The sequence below is a fragment of the Ranitomeya variabilis genome, chromosome 2 (genome assembly GCF_051348905.1).
Source record: "Ranitomeya variabilis isolate aRanVar5 chromosome 2, aRanVar5.hap1, whole genome shotgun sequence".
In the NCBI taxonomy this organism is placed as follows: Eukaryota; Metazoa; Chordata; class Amphibia; order Anura; family Dendrobatidae; genus Ranitomeya; species Ranitomeya variabilis.
Window position 1 is genome coordinate 427,026,277 of NC_135233.1, and position 15,921 is coordinate 427,042,197.

General features: G+C 41.6%; 1 protein-coding gene across 1 annotated transcript in view; it reads right to left on the reverse strand.

Moving 5' to 3' along the window:
• Positions 1–15,401, reverse strand: part of DGKZ (diacylglycerol kinase zeta) — a 173,074-nt gene extending 157,673 nt beyond the window's left edge. Inside the window, exon 1 of the mRNA XM_077286906.1 lies at positions 14,987–15,401. Within this exon, the coding sequence (XP_077143021.1) occupies positions 14,987–15,168 (182 nt within the window). The 5' untranslated portion in view covers positions 15,169–15,401. The remainder of the gene's footprint in view (positions 1–14,986) is intronic.
• Positions 15,402–15,921: the final 520 nt, after the last annotated feature.

Below are 15,921 nucleotides of genomic sequence, written 5' to 3' on the forward strand. Positions count from 1 at the left end.
CTCCAGAAAGAGAGAAGAGGCTTCTTTAAGGATGAACTCGTCCCCATTTTACTGGGTGGGAAGATCTTGTATAAGGATATTTTCAATGCAGGTGCAAAATATAGTTGAAAAATTCAATAATGGCACCATGACCTCCTGTCCAAGATGTGTAGGGGTGTACTGACGACTAGAACAACCTGAAAGGGACCCCTTTTTTATGAGGTTCCCCTTTATTTATGTATATGACACATTGCGACCACTTTGCTTTTTGGAAATTTTAGGACAATTCAAGTCAAACGTATTTTTTGAGAGATTTTGGAGCGATATTGGGAAATCGAAGAGACACGAGTAAAAAGGTTTTAAAAATTAAAAAAAAAATAGAGATACAGAATATGAGGAGTTTCTGAGGAGGGTGCAGACATTTTTTTCTGGAATTTTTATTATTTATCTAAAATAATCTGCATTTACGTCTTTACCGTTGGCTTTGAAGATGCAGAGGGCGACCTGACATGTTAGATATTGATATCTCCCTGGTAATTGAGCGATGACCTCTCTCCCCACATCTCGGCATTATCTCTGTAGTAACCACTGCGCCCGGTCACATTTCCTCCTAATTGAGTTACATTTGTGCCTGCATCCTCTGACTCACATGGAAAATGGACCAAACTAATAACATTGACTTTATTGCCTTGTGGAGCTGCATTAATAATAATTAGCGTTCTCCTTAATAACGGCTTCTTGTAGTGAGTCCCATTAACTGTGCAGGATCAATGTGTTAAGCGGCAAAGTAAACGGAGGTCGTGTTGCATTATAGCTCCTGTTTATGGATCCAGTCATTTGGAACACATTCATCTATATACGTTTGGGTACAAATAAACTTAAACTTCCAGCACCTTATAAGCAGTAGAGTCAGTGGTACTGCGGTGTAATGCGTGATCATTTTGCCTCGCAGCACTGGGATCAGCTTTTGGCTTTAAATACAGCCAGGGGAAACATAAAATTGGCATTTGTATTGTTTTTGTAACATATTTGGGTTTTCTTAGATACCCATTAGTCAGTGGCATAACTATAGCCCGGTACAAAATTTGGACCTGGGCCCCCCTGCATGTTAATCAGATGTATGGGCCTTTGTAGTGTTTCTATTCCTATGAATACATACTTGTTCTCTCTCATGTAACAATTTTCCCCTTCCTTTAATAATGTTCCCCATCCTGGTCCCTTCCAGTAATAATGTCCCCCCATCCTGGGCAGCTTCTATGTCACGGGGCAAAAATAGGAAAACAGGAGATGTGGAATCTGGGCCCCTTAACTGCCCCTCAGGCTAGGGGAAGCCCTGTATTTCCTTAACCCCTTCATGACCCAGCCTATTTTGGCCTTAATGACCTTGCCGTTTTTTGCAATTCTGACCAGTGTCCCTTTATGAGGTAATAACTCAGGAACGCTTCAACGGATCCTAGCGATTCTGAGATTGTTTTTTCGTGACATATTGGGCTTCATGTTAGTGGTAAATTTAAGTCGATAATTTCTGAGTTTATTTGTGAAAAAAACGGAAATTTGGCAAAAATTTTGAAAATTTCGCAATTTTCACATTTTTAATTTTTATTCCGTTAAACCAGAGAGTTATGTGACACAAAATAGTTAATAAATAACATTTCCCACATGTCTACTTTACATCAGCACAATTTTGGAAACACATTTTTTTTTTGCTAGGAAGTTATAAGGGTTAAAATTTGACCAGTGATTTCTCATTTTTACAACAAAATTTACAAAACCATTTTTTTTAGGGACCACATCACATTTGAAGTAAGTTTGAGGGTTCTATATGGCTGAAAATACCCAAAAGTGACACCATTCTAAAAACTGCACCCCTCAAGGTGCTCAAAACCACATTCAAGAAGTTTATTAACCCTTCAGGTGTTTCACAGCAGCAGAAGCAACATGGAAGTAACAAATTAACATTTAACTTTTTAGTCACAAAAATGATCTTTTAGCGACATTTTTTTTATTTTCCCAAGGGTAAAAGGAGAAACTGGACCACGAACGTTGTTGTCCAATTTGTCCTGAGTACGCTGATACCTCATATGTGGGGGTAAACCAGTGTTTGGGCGCACGGCAGGGCTCGGAAGGGAAGGAGCGCCATTTGACTTTTTCAATGAAAAATTGGCTCCAATCTTTAGCGGACACCATGTCGCGTTTGGAGAGCCCCCGTGTGCCTAAACATTGGAGCTCCCCCACAAGTGACCCCATTTTGGAAACTAGACCCCCCAAGGAACTTATCTAGAAGCATAGTGAGCACTTTAAACCCCCAGGTGCTTCACAAATCGATCCGTAAAAATGAAACAGTACTTTTTTTTCACCAAAAAATTATTTTAGCCTCAGTTTTTTCATTTTCACATGGGCAACAGGATAAAATGGATCCTAATATTTGTTGGACAATTTCTCCTGAGTATACCGATACCTCACATGTGGGGGTAAACCACTGTTTGGGCACATGGTAAGGCTCGGAAGGGAAGGAGCGCCATTTGACTTTTTGAATGAAAAATTATCTCCATCGCTAGCAGACACCATGTCACGTTTGGAGAAAATACAACGCAGCGTTTCTGCACAGAATTTTCCGCACCATGCGCACAGCGGATTTGGTTTTCCATAGGTGTACATGGTACTGTAAACCTGATGGAAAACTGCTACGAATTCGCAGCGGCCAATCCGCTGCGGATCCGCGGCCAATCCGCTGCAGATCCGCGGCCAAATCCGCACTGTGTGCACATGCCATAACCCTAACCCTACCCCTAACCCTACCCCTAACCCTAACCCTAGTTCTAACCCTAGTTCTAACCCTAACCCTAGTGGAAAAATTTTCTTTATTTTATTATTGTCCCTACCTATGGGGGTGATAAAGGGGGGGTTTATTTATTATTTTTTTATTTTGATCGCTGTGATAGAACCTACCACAGTGATCAAAATGTACTTTGTAATGAATCTGCCGGCCGGCAGATTCGGCGGGCGCACTGCGCATGCGCCCGCCATTTTGGAAGATGGCGGCGCCCAGGGAGAAGACGGACCGACTTCAGGAGGCTCGGTAAGTATGAGGGGGTGGTGGGGGGGGTGGATCGGAGCACAGGGGGGGGATCGGAGGACGGGGGGGATCGGAGGACGGGGGGAGCGGACAGGAGCACGGGGGAGCGGACAGGGGGATGGAGGGGGGTACCGGACAGAACGGAGGACTGGGGAGGAGATCGGGGGCGGTGGGGGGGGGGGGCAGAACATGATTTCCAGCCATGGCAGATGCTATTGCAGCATCGGCCATGGCTGGATTGCAATATTTCACCATTTTCATAGGTGAAATATTGCAAATTGCTCTGATTGGCTGTTGCACTTTCAACAGCCAATCAGAGCGATCGTAGCCACGTGGGGGCAAAGCCACCCCCCCTGGGCTGAAGTACAACTCCCCCTCTCCCTGCAGATCGGGTGAAATAGGAGTTAACCCTTTCACCCGATCTGCAGGGACGCGATCATTCCATGACGCCACATAGGCGTCATGGGTTGGATTGGCACCGACTTTCATGACGCCTACGTGGCGTCAAAGGTCGGGAAGGGGTTAACTTGGGGGTACCCTTGAAGGTAGGGAGGACCAAGTCACCGACCTGTCCCTGTCTCCTGTTAAACCCTGAACTAAACCCCCAACCCCCACCCCAGGAGGTGAACAGTGTAAACAGCACCACAAAGCAAATAAACAATATGAGAGTGAGGGGAACACGATACCAAAAGGTGAATGCACAAACTACAAAGTAACAAAACTCAGAACTTAGCTTGTGCATGCCGCTGCAGACTCCACAACACAGATAGTACAGCAACTGAGCTCCAAACACCAGACTTGGCTGACACCAGGGAGCTGCTACTGCGAGGTTGGTCTCCTGAAAGAAACTGTATAACCAACAATCAGCTGATGCACCAGGTGACCTTATAAAGGATGGTGGGAGTGGTCACAAACATCAGCTGACCCAGCAGCAATGCAATGCAATAACAACTGCGGCCACCGGGGGGGGGGGACTGCATTAACCCCCAATGACCAGAAAGGAAAAAAGGTTTAAATCAGGGGGAAACCAGATCTGCCACAGATCCAAACATGGATCGTGACATTCTGGTAATATAGTAATATAGTCCTGAGCCCCTTCTTGGTATATATGTCCTCCATCCTGATATAATGCTCCGATCCTGCCTTTTCCAGTAATATATGTCCCCCATCCTGGTATAATGGCCTTCATCCAGGGCCCCTTCCTCGTATATTTGTCCCCCATCCTGGTATAATGCTCCCATCTTTGGCCCCTTCCTAGTATATATGATATACTAATATAATGCCTCCCATCCTGTGCCCCTTCCATTAATATATGCCCCCCATCTTCTTATAATGCCTCACATCCTGGGCTTCCCCCAGTAATAATGTTCCCCATCCTGGTATAATGTCTCCATCCTAGGCCCCTTCCTGGTATATTACCCCCCATCTTGGGCTGCTTCCAGCAATATATGTCCCCCATCCTGGTATAATGTCCCTCATCCTGAGTCCCTTCTTGGTATATATGTCCCCCATCCTGGTATAATGCTTCCCATCCTGGACTTTCCCCAGTAATAATATCCCTGTTCTGCAGCTCTTCTCCAACAAATAAATATTAGACGATTCTACTCCCACGATGTGTGACGTCTTCTTGCACAGCTGGCGCAGAAGCCAGCAGATGACTTCAGGGTGAAAGCTGAGTGTAGGCGCCATGTGCTGCCATTGACTTGCATGCCGAAGTCAGCTGCAGGGCCTCTGATTGGCCAGCTGTCACAAGTGTGTCACGTCCTCCTGGGAGATCTGGGGTTAGGCGATCATTACACATTGGAAATCGCAGGTCTTTCATTTAGTCTGTGTGTTTCGTGGCTCATATTAAATGGACTTCATTTCCTTTAGTACTGAAGAGGTTAAGGACTCTTTGTATGCTGGTTAGAGACATACAGCTCCATGTCACAGCTCCTCCTGACCTGCTCACTTTCCCTCTCTATAAAACCTAGTCAGACCTTCTCATCCCTGCCTGTGAAAGTTTACTTCCTGGCTTGCTGGAGTTGGTGTGCTGAAGTTGGACTTCGTAGTTGCTGCTGGAGATTGTTGTCTGCTGTTTTTTGGGTGTATGCTTTCTCCATTATCCTATTCCCATTTGGTTTGTACCTTCCTATCCTTCCCTTTATTCCTCTCTACCCTTGGTGAGGGTTTTTGTAAGTTGCTTTTTGTTATCCCTGTTTGTCTTATGTGTTTATACGCTAACATATATGTCCCAGGCCTCCTAGGGGAGGGGGATGGGACAGCTTAGGACATTAACAGGAGCATAGTAAGGTCAGAGACTCGGACCCCTCTACCTTCAAGGGTACCCTGGGACAGCATGTAATCAGAAAGGGGGAAGATCGGTGCTGAGACATCTCCGATGCTTTATTGTGATGCATGGTTCCATCATGGTGGAGGAGCCACCCTGGGGACTCCTTTCTTTCTCAGCTGAGAATGCTAAGTGACAGGCTAGGAAATGTAGTACAAAAAAAAGTTTAATTTTTTTTTTTTTAAAGGTGAATCTTACTCCATAGGTATGTAGAAGTGTCAGCAAAACAGACAAAGAAATTCCAATGCAGTTCTTGGAACTTATTGGCATTCCTAGCTGTGGCATTGATACAACCGAGTGTAAAAGTATAGCAAGAGGTCAGGGTGGCAAGCACATGAGTATAAGGGTGGCCATCTTGCCAGCACTGCTGTTTTAGAGGGCTTTTCACTGGATTTTTAAGATTTAATCTCTGTACCTCTCTCCAATTGCCTCTGCTCCACTATTTCCGGATCATTTTTTCTTATTTTTCTATGCCCCTGTGTTCCAATGTTATGCTCCTCTGCAATAAAAATGTAAATTTTTCCGTTAACCAAGTGGGTGTGTAACATCAAACTTCTCTTATTTTATTCTACTCTGACTCTGGCCAACCAAAACATGGCCGTACCCACAGAGAAGTTCAGCGGTATACGCCCAGTTGGTTAAAGGGAAAATTTGTATCTTTATTACTGGAGTCATACCATTGGAACAGAGGGGCGCAGAAGAAAAATAAAAATTATTCCAGAATGAGTGGAGCAGTGGCAATTGGAGGAGGCACTCCATTAAAATAGCTAAATCTACTGAAAGGTCTCCTTTAAGAGCATTTAGGGATGTGCTTTACTGCAGCCATTTGGAGCCTAAATGGCAATATTGTGCAGATGTCCATTGACTTCTATGGGAGAGTGTTGTGGGCATGCTTGTCACCTGTGCAGGGATAGTTATTCTGGGATGGTGAGAAGGTGAGCTATACAATGTATATGCACCTGATATCGTAATCCTGTCTGCGAAGATAATGGGATGATTGCTAAGAAGCAATTCCTATACAAGTTGACTCAGTGGTCAAAGTTAAAGCAGGAGGATATGTAGTAGAACAAGGAGGGTACGGCTCATTAGGGAGAGGTTTAAGCTTCCAGGAGGAATTTGATAGGTGATGATGTCATCCTGTAGTTCACAGGAAGTCCCAGACTGACTTCCTGTCTGCACACGAGAGCATGTACTGGACTGGTGGTCAGACAGGAGATCACATGATCCAGCTGCCTGTAGTAAAGGGTGAAATGTGCAGATACAATAGAGCTGGGATAAAACAAATGACACATATAGAATATTACTGGAGAAGTAACATTATAAGTGCAAAAAAATATATTGCTGGAGTGCTACTTTAAAAAAAAAAGTCTAGAAATCCCTGAGCAATCTGCATTAATACGGTCCACCTCCTTTATACATAGGGAACTAGACAACAGTCCCCGGTTCTTACTTGCCTTGCGGACCACCTCCAGAGCCCCTTTTCTGTCTCTCTCTTTACTAATTGGGTACACAATGTTCGCTTTTCCCTCCTGTTGGTATTTAAATGACAAGTCAGCCGCACAGCCTCAAGATTTATATTTAGACACTTGATAAACATAATTCATTAGCACGATGCCTTTGAGAGCAGAAAGTCAGGAAGCCGGCTGATTAGATCCAGGCTGAAAAGCAGGTTAGACGATAATGTAGGTAAGAGGCAGCCGAGGAGATGTCATGGGGAAAAGGAGGATAAGGAATAAGGGAGAAGTGTAAGAAAGATGGCGTGGTCTTCATCACAAAGCAACCACATAGCTGTCATAAGATAAGGATGAATAAAAAAGGCACTCCCTCCGCAGCTGTCCCCATATAATGAAGAGTTGTCCGTGCACCCACCATCGCATCGAGCAATAGCGTTTGGAGGTGGGAATACACTAGATGTTATATACAGTTCTTCAGTCTTAATCCTTAAACCGTCAAAAATATTAAGATGCAATTGCCTCTTATTAGATTTGGAGCATCTTTGGCCCCCGGTGCACCACAAAAAGAATCTATGCCAGTTGTGGGGTAGATTTCTGCTGTAGTTTTCACCAGTTTCTGCTGCAAATTGAAAGGGTATCAGCAGCCCCGTCGTGAAAAGTGCCGAGGTGCACAAGCTCAACCTTCGTTGCATTCATTGTCTATGCGACGGATAAGTGTAAAACTCAATAATTTCCAACAGTCCCGTAGACAATGAATAGAGCAGATGACGAGCGGCGCACCTCTGCTCCACTCAGGATGTAGCATTCTCAGGCTTTCAGAGTCTCAATCTTGGCATCACCGGGGATTCCACTCATCAACAAATGATCCTCTATCCTATGAATAAACAATAAAACTTTTTTGTTGTGAGAAGAGGTAGGGAACAATCTATAAATGTTGTATGTCGTCCCAGAGCTGGATTCACCACTACACTGCTCAGTACTGTTTTATAATGTCCTACATTCTGCAGATGCTTTCAAGTAAGTGTTTTTCCTCACCCCATAGCTGGAGAGAGTAGCAGATTTCTTTTATAAGATATATTACAAAGTTTCTTATACTCACTTGCCCAATTGATTCATGAAACCACAGCAACTATGTAACACAAATGTAGCCAAATATCCTTGTATTAGCACATTTTTTTGCAGGGGTGTTGTATATGTGGCTCTCTGATGCACCAATATTGATCCCCAAAATTATATATGAAAGCATAGGGACTATAGTGAGCCAGCAGGTAGGATGGGTAATATCGGGGCACAAGCCAAGCAGTGAGGCAACGTGAGGTCACTCAGTGGCAGCTTCTTATCTCTGATCATGGGCAGTTATCATCTTAGCCAGCGATAAAAACGGCTATGAGAAAAGTGTCCTCTGCATGTAATGGAGAATAAGTTTTGCATGTTGTACTTTTTATTGGTACCACATTTAGGCACTTGTACCTATCATTTTTAAAATTACTTTTATCAGCATAGTTTTATTTTTTTGGGAGGGGAGCGAGAATGAAAATAAAGCAGAAATTCTGCCATTAATTCTTTAAATTTAGTTTTTTTTTTCCTGTTCTTTTTTTTTCTTGCAATATATTTTACATCATCTTAACCTTCTAACTATAGTAATAAGAAGGTGGAAGTCTTTTATGTTTTTGTACTTTTCTTAAATTAAAAGATGTTATTGGAGGAGAATGCATCACTTTTGTGCGATCTATGAAGTTTTGATTGTTTGAATCAACTGTCAGGTTGTATTTTTTTCAGTACATATATTTAGTTTCATTCTTTAATGTGGAGGCATGGAAAACGGCAATTTTATAACATTAAAATAATGAAATTTTCATGTGATTTAAGCAATGATAATAATAAAAAAAACGAGCTGAATGTCAGATACAATATATGCCATTATGTGCGTGATTGAAACTGAAAAAAAAAGCATATTTCAGCTCGACGCATAGAACAATGGCCTTTGCTCACATTGGCGGCTTCCTGCTGCCCTGATTGTTGGGAGCGTGGTTGGTAACTGAACATAATCTCTTACATAAAATGTTACATAATACTAGGTAATATAATAATGGTATAAATATAGGAAAAATTTCTATTTCTCTTGACTATGGCAACTTAATTTACATATAGGAACACATGAAAGTGCCACAATTTGTAGGATGGAAACGTGGATCACGTGAAGTTTGCTGTATCATCTTCCTCTAGGTGTGTTTAGCGCAGTGGGATACTTTGTTTATATGTTAGAATACAGATAAAATCTACAAAAATCACATAACATATTTGTATTTGATACTGCTGTGCCTAATTGTCCGAACTAATAATATTTATCTAAATACAGAGAATGACAATTAATAAAACAAAAGAATTGGGTTTTTTTATGGTCACTTTGCTTCCAAAAAAATGGAACGGAAAAAGATAAGAAAGTCATATGTACACCAAAATGGTAATGATAAAAACTACAGCTTATATAATACGACCCATACTAAAGTCATAAGATGTATCAACCCATGTGACATCAGACATGGAAGTGCCCATGTAATAGCATTGTCCATTATGACCATGTAACGGTATCACCATGATGCCCAAAAATAGCAACAGTACCCAATTTCTATACCTGTACCAAAGGCAGAGGAAGGGGAGTACTATGCGTATGACACTCGGAGCTTGTGCTGAGCTGCTAGGACTCACCTGGAAGCAACAATGGAGAAAAGCAAACATTGTATTCTGCATGTCCATTATGTGGCTGATCTGATCACTCCTCATAACTAGGATACAAGATAAGAATTGGAGAGGACGAAAACACATCAACTGGCTCTTACACAACCCGACAGATGTCCAAGGATGAAGTCCTTTCTCCCAACAATCTGATGACTATCCAGGTGTATTTATTAACAGCACAGCAATCTATGAAAAGTCATGTTCTCCTAAGACTATGGAAGTCAGGAAGACACGTAGTGGGCAAACTTTCAGTAATTAAAAAAAAATTGAGCATGGAAGACATTAACAGTACTAAGCATAACTGTGAATCCAGGTCTGGTGTGGGATAAGACCCATACCAGAAAGCAGCATCATGACGAGCATTATACAGCAGTACTAGACAGTGTAGCAGTGAATCCAGTTCTGGGGTGAGATAAACGCTTACTAGAAAGCAGGAGCACGGATGACACTAATGAGAGCAGTACTGATCTGTGTAGCTGTGAATCCAGCACTAGTGTCAGATAAAATACTTACTAGAAAGCAGCTGCACCATCTTGGTGTGTCTTTCTCCTCACTCTTCCGCTTCTCCAGATACTTTAATAGGGAGCTTTAATCTGATACCTCAGTTTCTCTTGCCTTGTACAGGGCAGATTTTAGTAGTATTTAATGAAAATGAGAAAAAGAAGGTGGCACCTTCTTGTTCTCCTTTTCTTGAATTGTTATTATGTGTTTTTCTCGGTGCGCACCCTGTCGCTTGTACATACAGGTGTGGACCCATTTGACTGCACAGGAACTTATTTATTTGATGTTGGTGCCGGATTTGTTCCCTTTTTCCTATTTAGTAGTATTTAAGAGTGAATGATGAGTTCAGGAGATAGAGCAGAAGAAGTGGATTTTAAGTAGATAAGCATATGTCTGTGCTAATAAATGAAGCATGTGTATTTGATCTACGCAAGAAAACAGTAAAATGGAAGACATTATACAGCAGTACTGGGCAATGTAGCTGTGAGTCCAGCTTTGGTGTATGATAAAGCAGTCATTCCCCCTTTATAGGTAGATGTAATCTGATCCCTCAGTGAATCAGCAGTCCCTCTTGCCTTGCACAGAATGGTTTCTAGCTGTTTTTATTCCTTCATTAAAGAACTGTTTTCTGAACTCACTTCTGTCTCAAAGTTGCGTTGCTGATTCTATCTTCCATCAGTTCTGATTATTACAGCGAGTCCAATGTTTATAATTTTTGATAAGTTGGCAATGCCTTCTCTTCCTAGGCTTAGGTTCTCTAGGGGGTTTATATAATCTATTCTGGGTGAGTAGGAAAGAATGGTGGTAAACAGGGTGCCCATTACTGTTCCCAAAAGGTTTTACATTAGAATTTCCTAAACCTGCCAAGAGAAGCACACTTATCAACACGGCAATTACCAAAATTGAGACATCTAAGCGAGTGATCAAAGCGAGGACAGAAGCACCCATTGTTGGGCCAATAGACAACGCGGCCAGGAATTTAAGACCATTACGTTATGTGTTCCCTATCATGGGCCTGTCCAATACAAAGGGGCAGCCAACCATTTTGCTTGGAAAAACAAGGCATAGAAGTGTAATATTACCCTTGTATCAATGGCAGGTTGTGCTAAACGATACAGTGCTTAAAAGTGGTACCGCAGTGCTCACATAATACCGCCATATACTCCCTTTATAATAGCGCCAAATATAATTAACTACTAGTTAGCATCCACTATCCCCATATCACCTTGTTTACTTCTGTGGCTGTTGTAGTGGCCACCATCTTGTTTGTCACCCAGTTTGCCCAGTAAGTACCATTTTACCAATTTGATAACTGATTACATATATTTAATGGACATTTTTTTAAGTTTGAGAGAAAGATATGCCATATCACACGCAATGGTTGAAACAATACCAAACTACTACCTACAGATAACTGTAACAGGCGGCCGCAGAATAAAGGAGCTGTTCCCAGCTATAATTGCGCTAAGACCCGATTGTTGTTTGATAATTGACACGTAACCTTTCCTGCAAGATCCAGATCTGAGCGCGGCATTCAGCAGCCACACGTGACTTGGTGTAATACTGCCACTCACAGCTGGGTCTATACAATGATACTAAGCACACTTACAGGTTATTAACACGGCAGGAGCCTGGCACAACCCAGTCAATCTTGCATTGTTTTCTGCCTTTCTTGTTAAAGTATAGTCCCTGAAGTTTGTGTACACAGCCATGTAAGCGGCATTGTGCTGATGTATCCATGCGGAGAGAACGCCAGCACCCTTTAATCGCCCGAGGAAGACTTCGAGAATATAGATGTATGTAAACATGACAATAGACAAATGCAGACCCAAATTTATCACCCATTCCTATTATGGGCTGAGATCTTTGAGGGAACCTAAAGGGGCACCCCGCCATTAGGTTTGTAAAAAAGGAACATAAGGGCAATGCTATGTAGCATCTAGGTGATACAATGTTAAAAAAATGGTACTACACAGAGCTCATGTAATGCCATCATATGCTTCCTATAGAATAGTACCATATATGCATCAATAATAGTGCCATATAGTAAACACTGTAACTGTGTCAAAATAACAGTATCATATAGGAGTAAATACCAGTGTCATACTGTAAACATGTAAAACAGTCCACTGTACTGCTCCAATGATACCGCCATATACTCTCTATATAATAGTGCCATATATAGATAAATAACAGTGCTATATAGTAAACATATAAAACAGTCCGCTGTAGTGCTCCAATAATACCTCCATATACTCTCTATATAATAGTGCCATGTATAAATAAATAACAGTGCTATATAGTAAACATATAAAACAGTCCACTGTACTGCTCCAATGATACCGCCATATACTCTCTATATAATAGTGCCATATATAGATAAATAACAGTGCTATATAGTAAACACTGTAACTGTGTCAAAATAACAGTATCATATAGGAGTAAATACCAGTGTCATACCGTAAACATATAAAACAGTCCGCTGTAGTGCTCCAATAATACCTCCATATACTCTCTATATAATAGTGCCATGTATAAATAAATAACAGTGCTATATAGTAAACATATAAAACAGTCCACTGTACTGCTCCAATGATACCGCCATATACTCTCTATATAATAGTGCCATATATAAATAAATAACAGTGCTATATAGTAAACATATAAAACAGTCCGCTGTAGTGCTCCAATAATACCTCCATATACTCTCTATATAATAGTTCCATGTATAAATAACAGTGCTATATAGTAAACATGTAAAACAATCCGCTGTAGTGCTCTAATAATACTGCCATATAATCGCTATATAATGGTGCCATGTATAAATAACAGTGCTATATAGTAAACATATAAAACACTCAATTATAGTACTCCAATAATACCTCCATATATTCTCTATATAATAGTGCCATATATAAATAACAGTGCACTATAGTAAACATGTTAAACAGTCCACTGTGGTGCTCCAATAATACTGCAAGTTACTCTATATAATAGTGCCAAATATATGTAAACAATAGTGCCTTGTAGTGAACATGTAAAACAGTGCGCTGTAGTGCTCTAATAATACTGCCATATACTCGCTATATAATAGTGCCATATATAAATAATTAACAGTGCTATATAGTAAACATGTAAAACACTCCACTGTAGTGCTCCAATAATACTGCCATATACTCTCTATATAACAGTGGCATATATAAATAAATAACAGTGCTATATAATAAACGTGTTAAACAGTCCACTGTAGTGCTCCAATAATACTGCAAGTTACGCTCTATATAATAGGGCCAAATATATGTAAACAATAGTGCCTTGTAGTGAACATGTAAAAACAGTGCGCTGTAGTGCTCTAATAATACCGCAATACAGTTCCTAAGTAATATCGAGAGGGACAGGTTGGCACAAGCACCGCTGGCCCCCGTGGGGGTTGACTTCTTTGACTTCTGGCTACAAGGCTTTATATCCCTTTCTCTTATTGCTTTCAGGGTTTTAGGAAAGCAGGACTACCCATGAATGAGAGTTTCTTGCAGCGCCATTGATTGTTAGAGGCATGCACAGATGCAGCAGGGGCGCCAGGCTGCAGCTCAGAGATGGAGCACAATCATCAGCCTTAACCCTTCCATGTATGTGAACCCATCTGGCTGGTGCCGCAGACCACCATGCCCAGAGCTGCAGCAATACGAATAAGTCCTGGCCTGAAGGATGGGAATTCATGTCGAATTCATCAGATGTAGATTATTTAATAATGACACAGAAATTCCCTCTGTATTGGGGCCAGCTGGTAAAACCAAAAATGACATTGGTATAAAATCAGCCTGAGACAATCCTATTAGATAACTGGACACTGAACGAACATCAATCTCAGAGGCGGAATTGTATCTGAATTATGGAGAGAAACATTGTACACCTTAAATAAGCAAAGGGAAAAAGGAAGATGATAGATTAATAAATACCTAAATAATAAATAGATAATAGATAGATAATAATAGATTATACATAGATGATAGATGGATAATAGATGATAGACCATATATAGATAATAGATAATAGATTATACACTGATAGATGGATGATAGATAATAGATAATAAATAGATAGTAGATAGATAATAGATAACAGATAATAGATAACAGATGATAGATAGATAGATGGATCACTATGAACAATGGACAGATAGTTACTGTAGATGATAGATACATAGATAAATTGCTAGATCGATAACATAGATAATAGATCTATAATAGATGATAGATAATAGATAGATGATAGGTAATAGATGATAGATGGATCACTATGAACAATGGACAGATAGTAGTTACTGTAGATAGATGATAGATACATAGATAAATAGATAGATAACATAGATAGATAACAGATCATTAAGATAATAGCGCAGACTCTGTTGATAATAATTACTATAGAAAGATCCAGCAATCTCATATAGGGCATCGATCACCATCAGCTGGGTCGTACCTGTATGTGTCTGTCATGGCATGCTGGGAGTTGTAGTTTAGTGACAGCTGGCGACAAGTGCTATAGGACTGACAGTCCCTATCCCGGTACTTGGTGTCAGGATTCACTGTCACGGTTTTGCCACCTTTCCCTGCACTTTTTTATTATTATTATTTCTATAGCCCCATTGATTCCATGGTGCTGTACATGAGAAGGGGTTACATACAAGTTACAGATATCACTTACAGTAAACTTACAATGACAGACTGATACAGAGGGGCGAGGACCCTGCCCTTGCGGGCTTACATTCTACATTCTACTTTTGCGACACGTTCATGAGTTGTGATGAAATCAGCTCTGCTACATCTCCAGCCAATCCTCCATTCATGTAGCGATAATTCTGCCATCTAGGAATAATGTTACCGCGGATGTGTAGAAAGTGTCGTCACTCACCTGTAGGACAGCTGCTTCTTCATGTACAGCGGCAGCAGGGTGTCTGCGTTTGCCAGTGTGGCCTCTTTACTTTGTGCCATGGGAGCGGTGCCAGCTCTCAGCTCTTCTTCCTCATCCAAGACTTGCAGGCTGGGTACCCGTCCGTCCTCCAGGCGCGCTTCTTCGTGCCCTCCCTCGGCCATGCTGGGGTTTACCTGCAGTCTGGTAAGGATGGTGGGAAATGATGACGGAAGTTCAACCAGGGAGACCGGGAGGAAAGAAGAAGGAAATGTGATGGACGGAGAGAGAGAAGACGGATGAAGTGAGACAGTGGAGAAGGGAACAAGGAAAACTTGGATACACTGACAACAATGGGAAAGAATAAAGATACAATGTATCTGGGAGGAAGGAGAAGTGTACAGCAAAGAGGAGAGAGAAGGAAGGATGGAGCCGAGGGGCGGAGCAGCAAAGATAAGGAAAGAGGGAAATAGAGGAGTGCACTAGAGGCGATGCAGGAGCAGAGGAAGAGGCGAAAGTCAAGACTAAGTTCAGGCTGGCAGGAATAGACGTCTGGCTACGAAGAGCGCCAGGGCGGTGAGAGGCGGTGTGACCGTCAGCCTGTGCCCTGTGGAGGAAGGAGGAGACCAGCTAATATAATAATGCTCATCGTGTCACCGCAGAGACTGTAATTAACCCTGCGCTGCCAGATATGCGAGGAGGTGGGGACATGTCTGGGGGCTATATAACATTGCACTGGGAGAATTGCACGCACTTATACATGAACCATCATCATCCCTGGAGACTTTTTTTTTGTTTGCTCTATTTTTTTTTCTCGCAGCTCCTGGCATTTATGCTACACAGAGAGCGATGGATGTCGTCTAAAAGAAGGTTTATCATCAATAGGCTTCCATCTTTAAAAAAAATGTACGTTTTGTGGTATTTCGGGACTTTTGTCC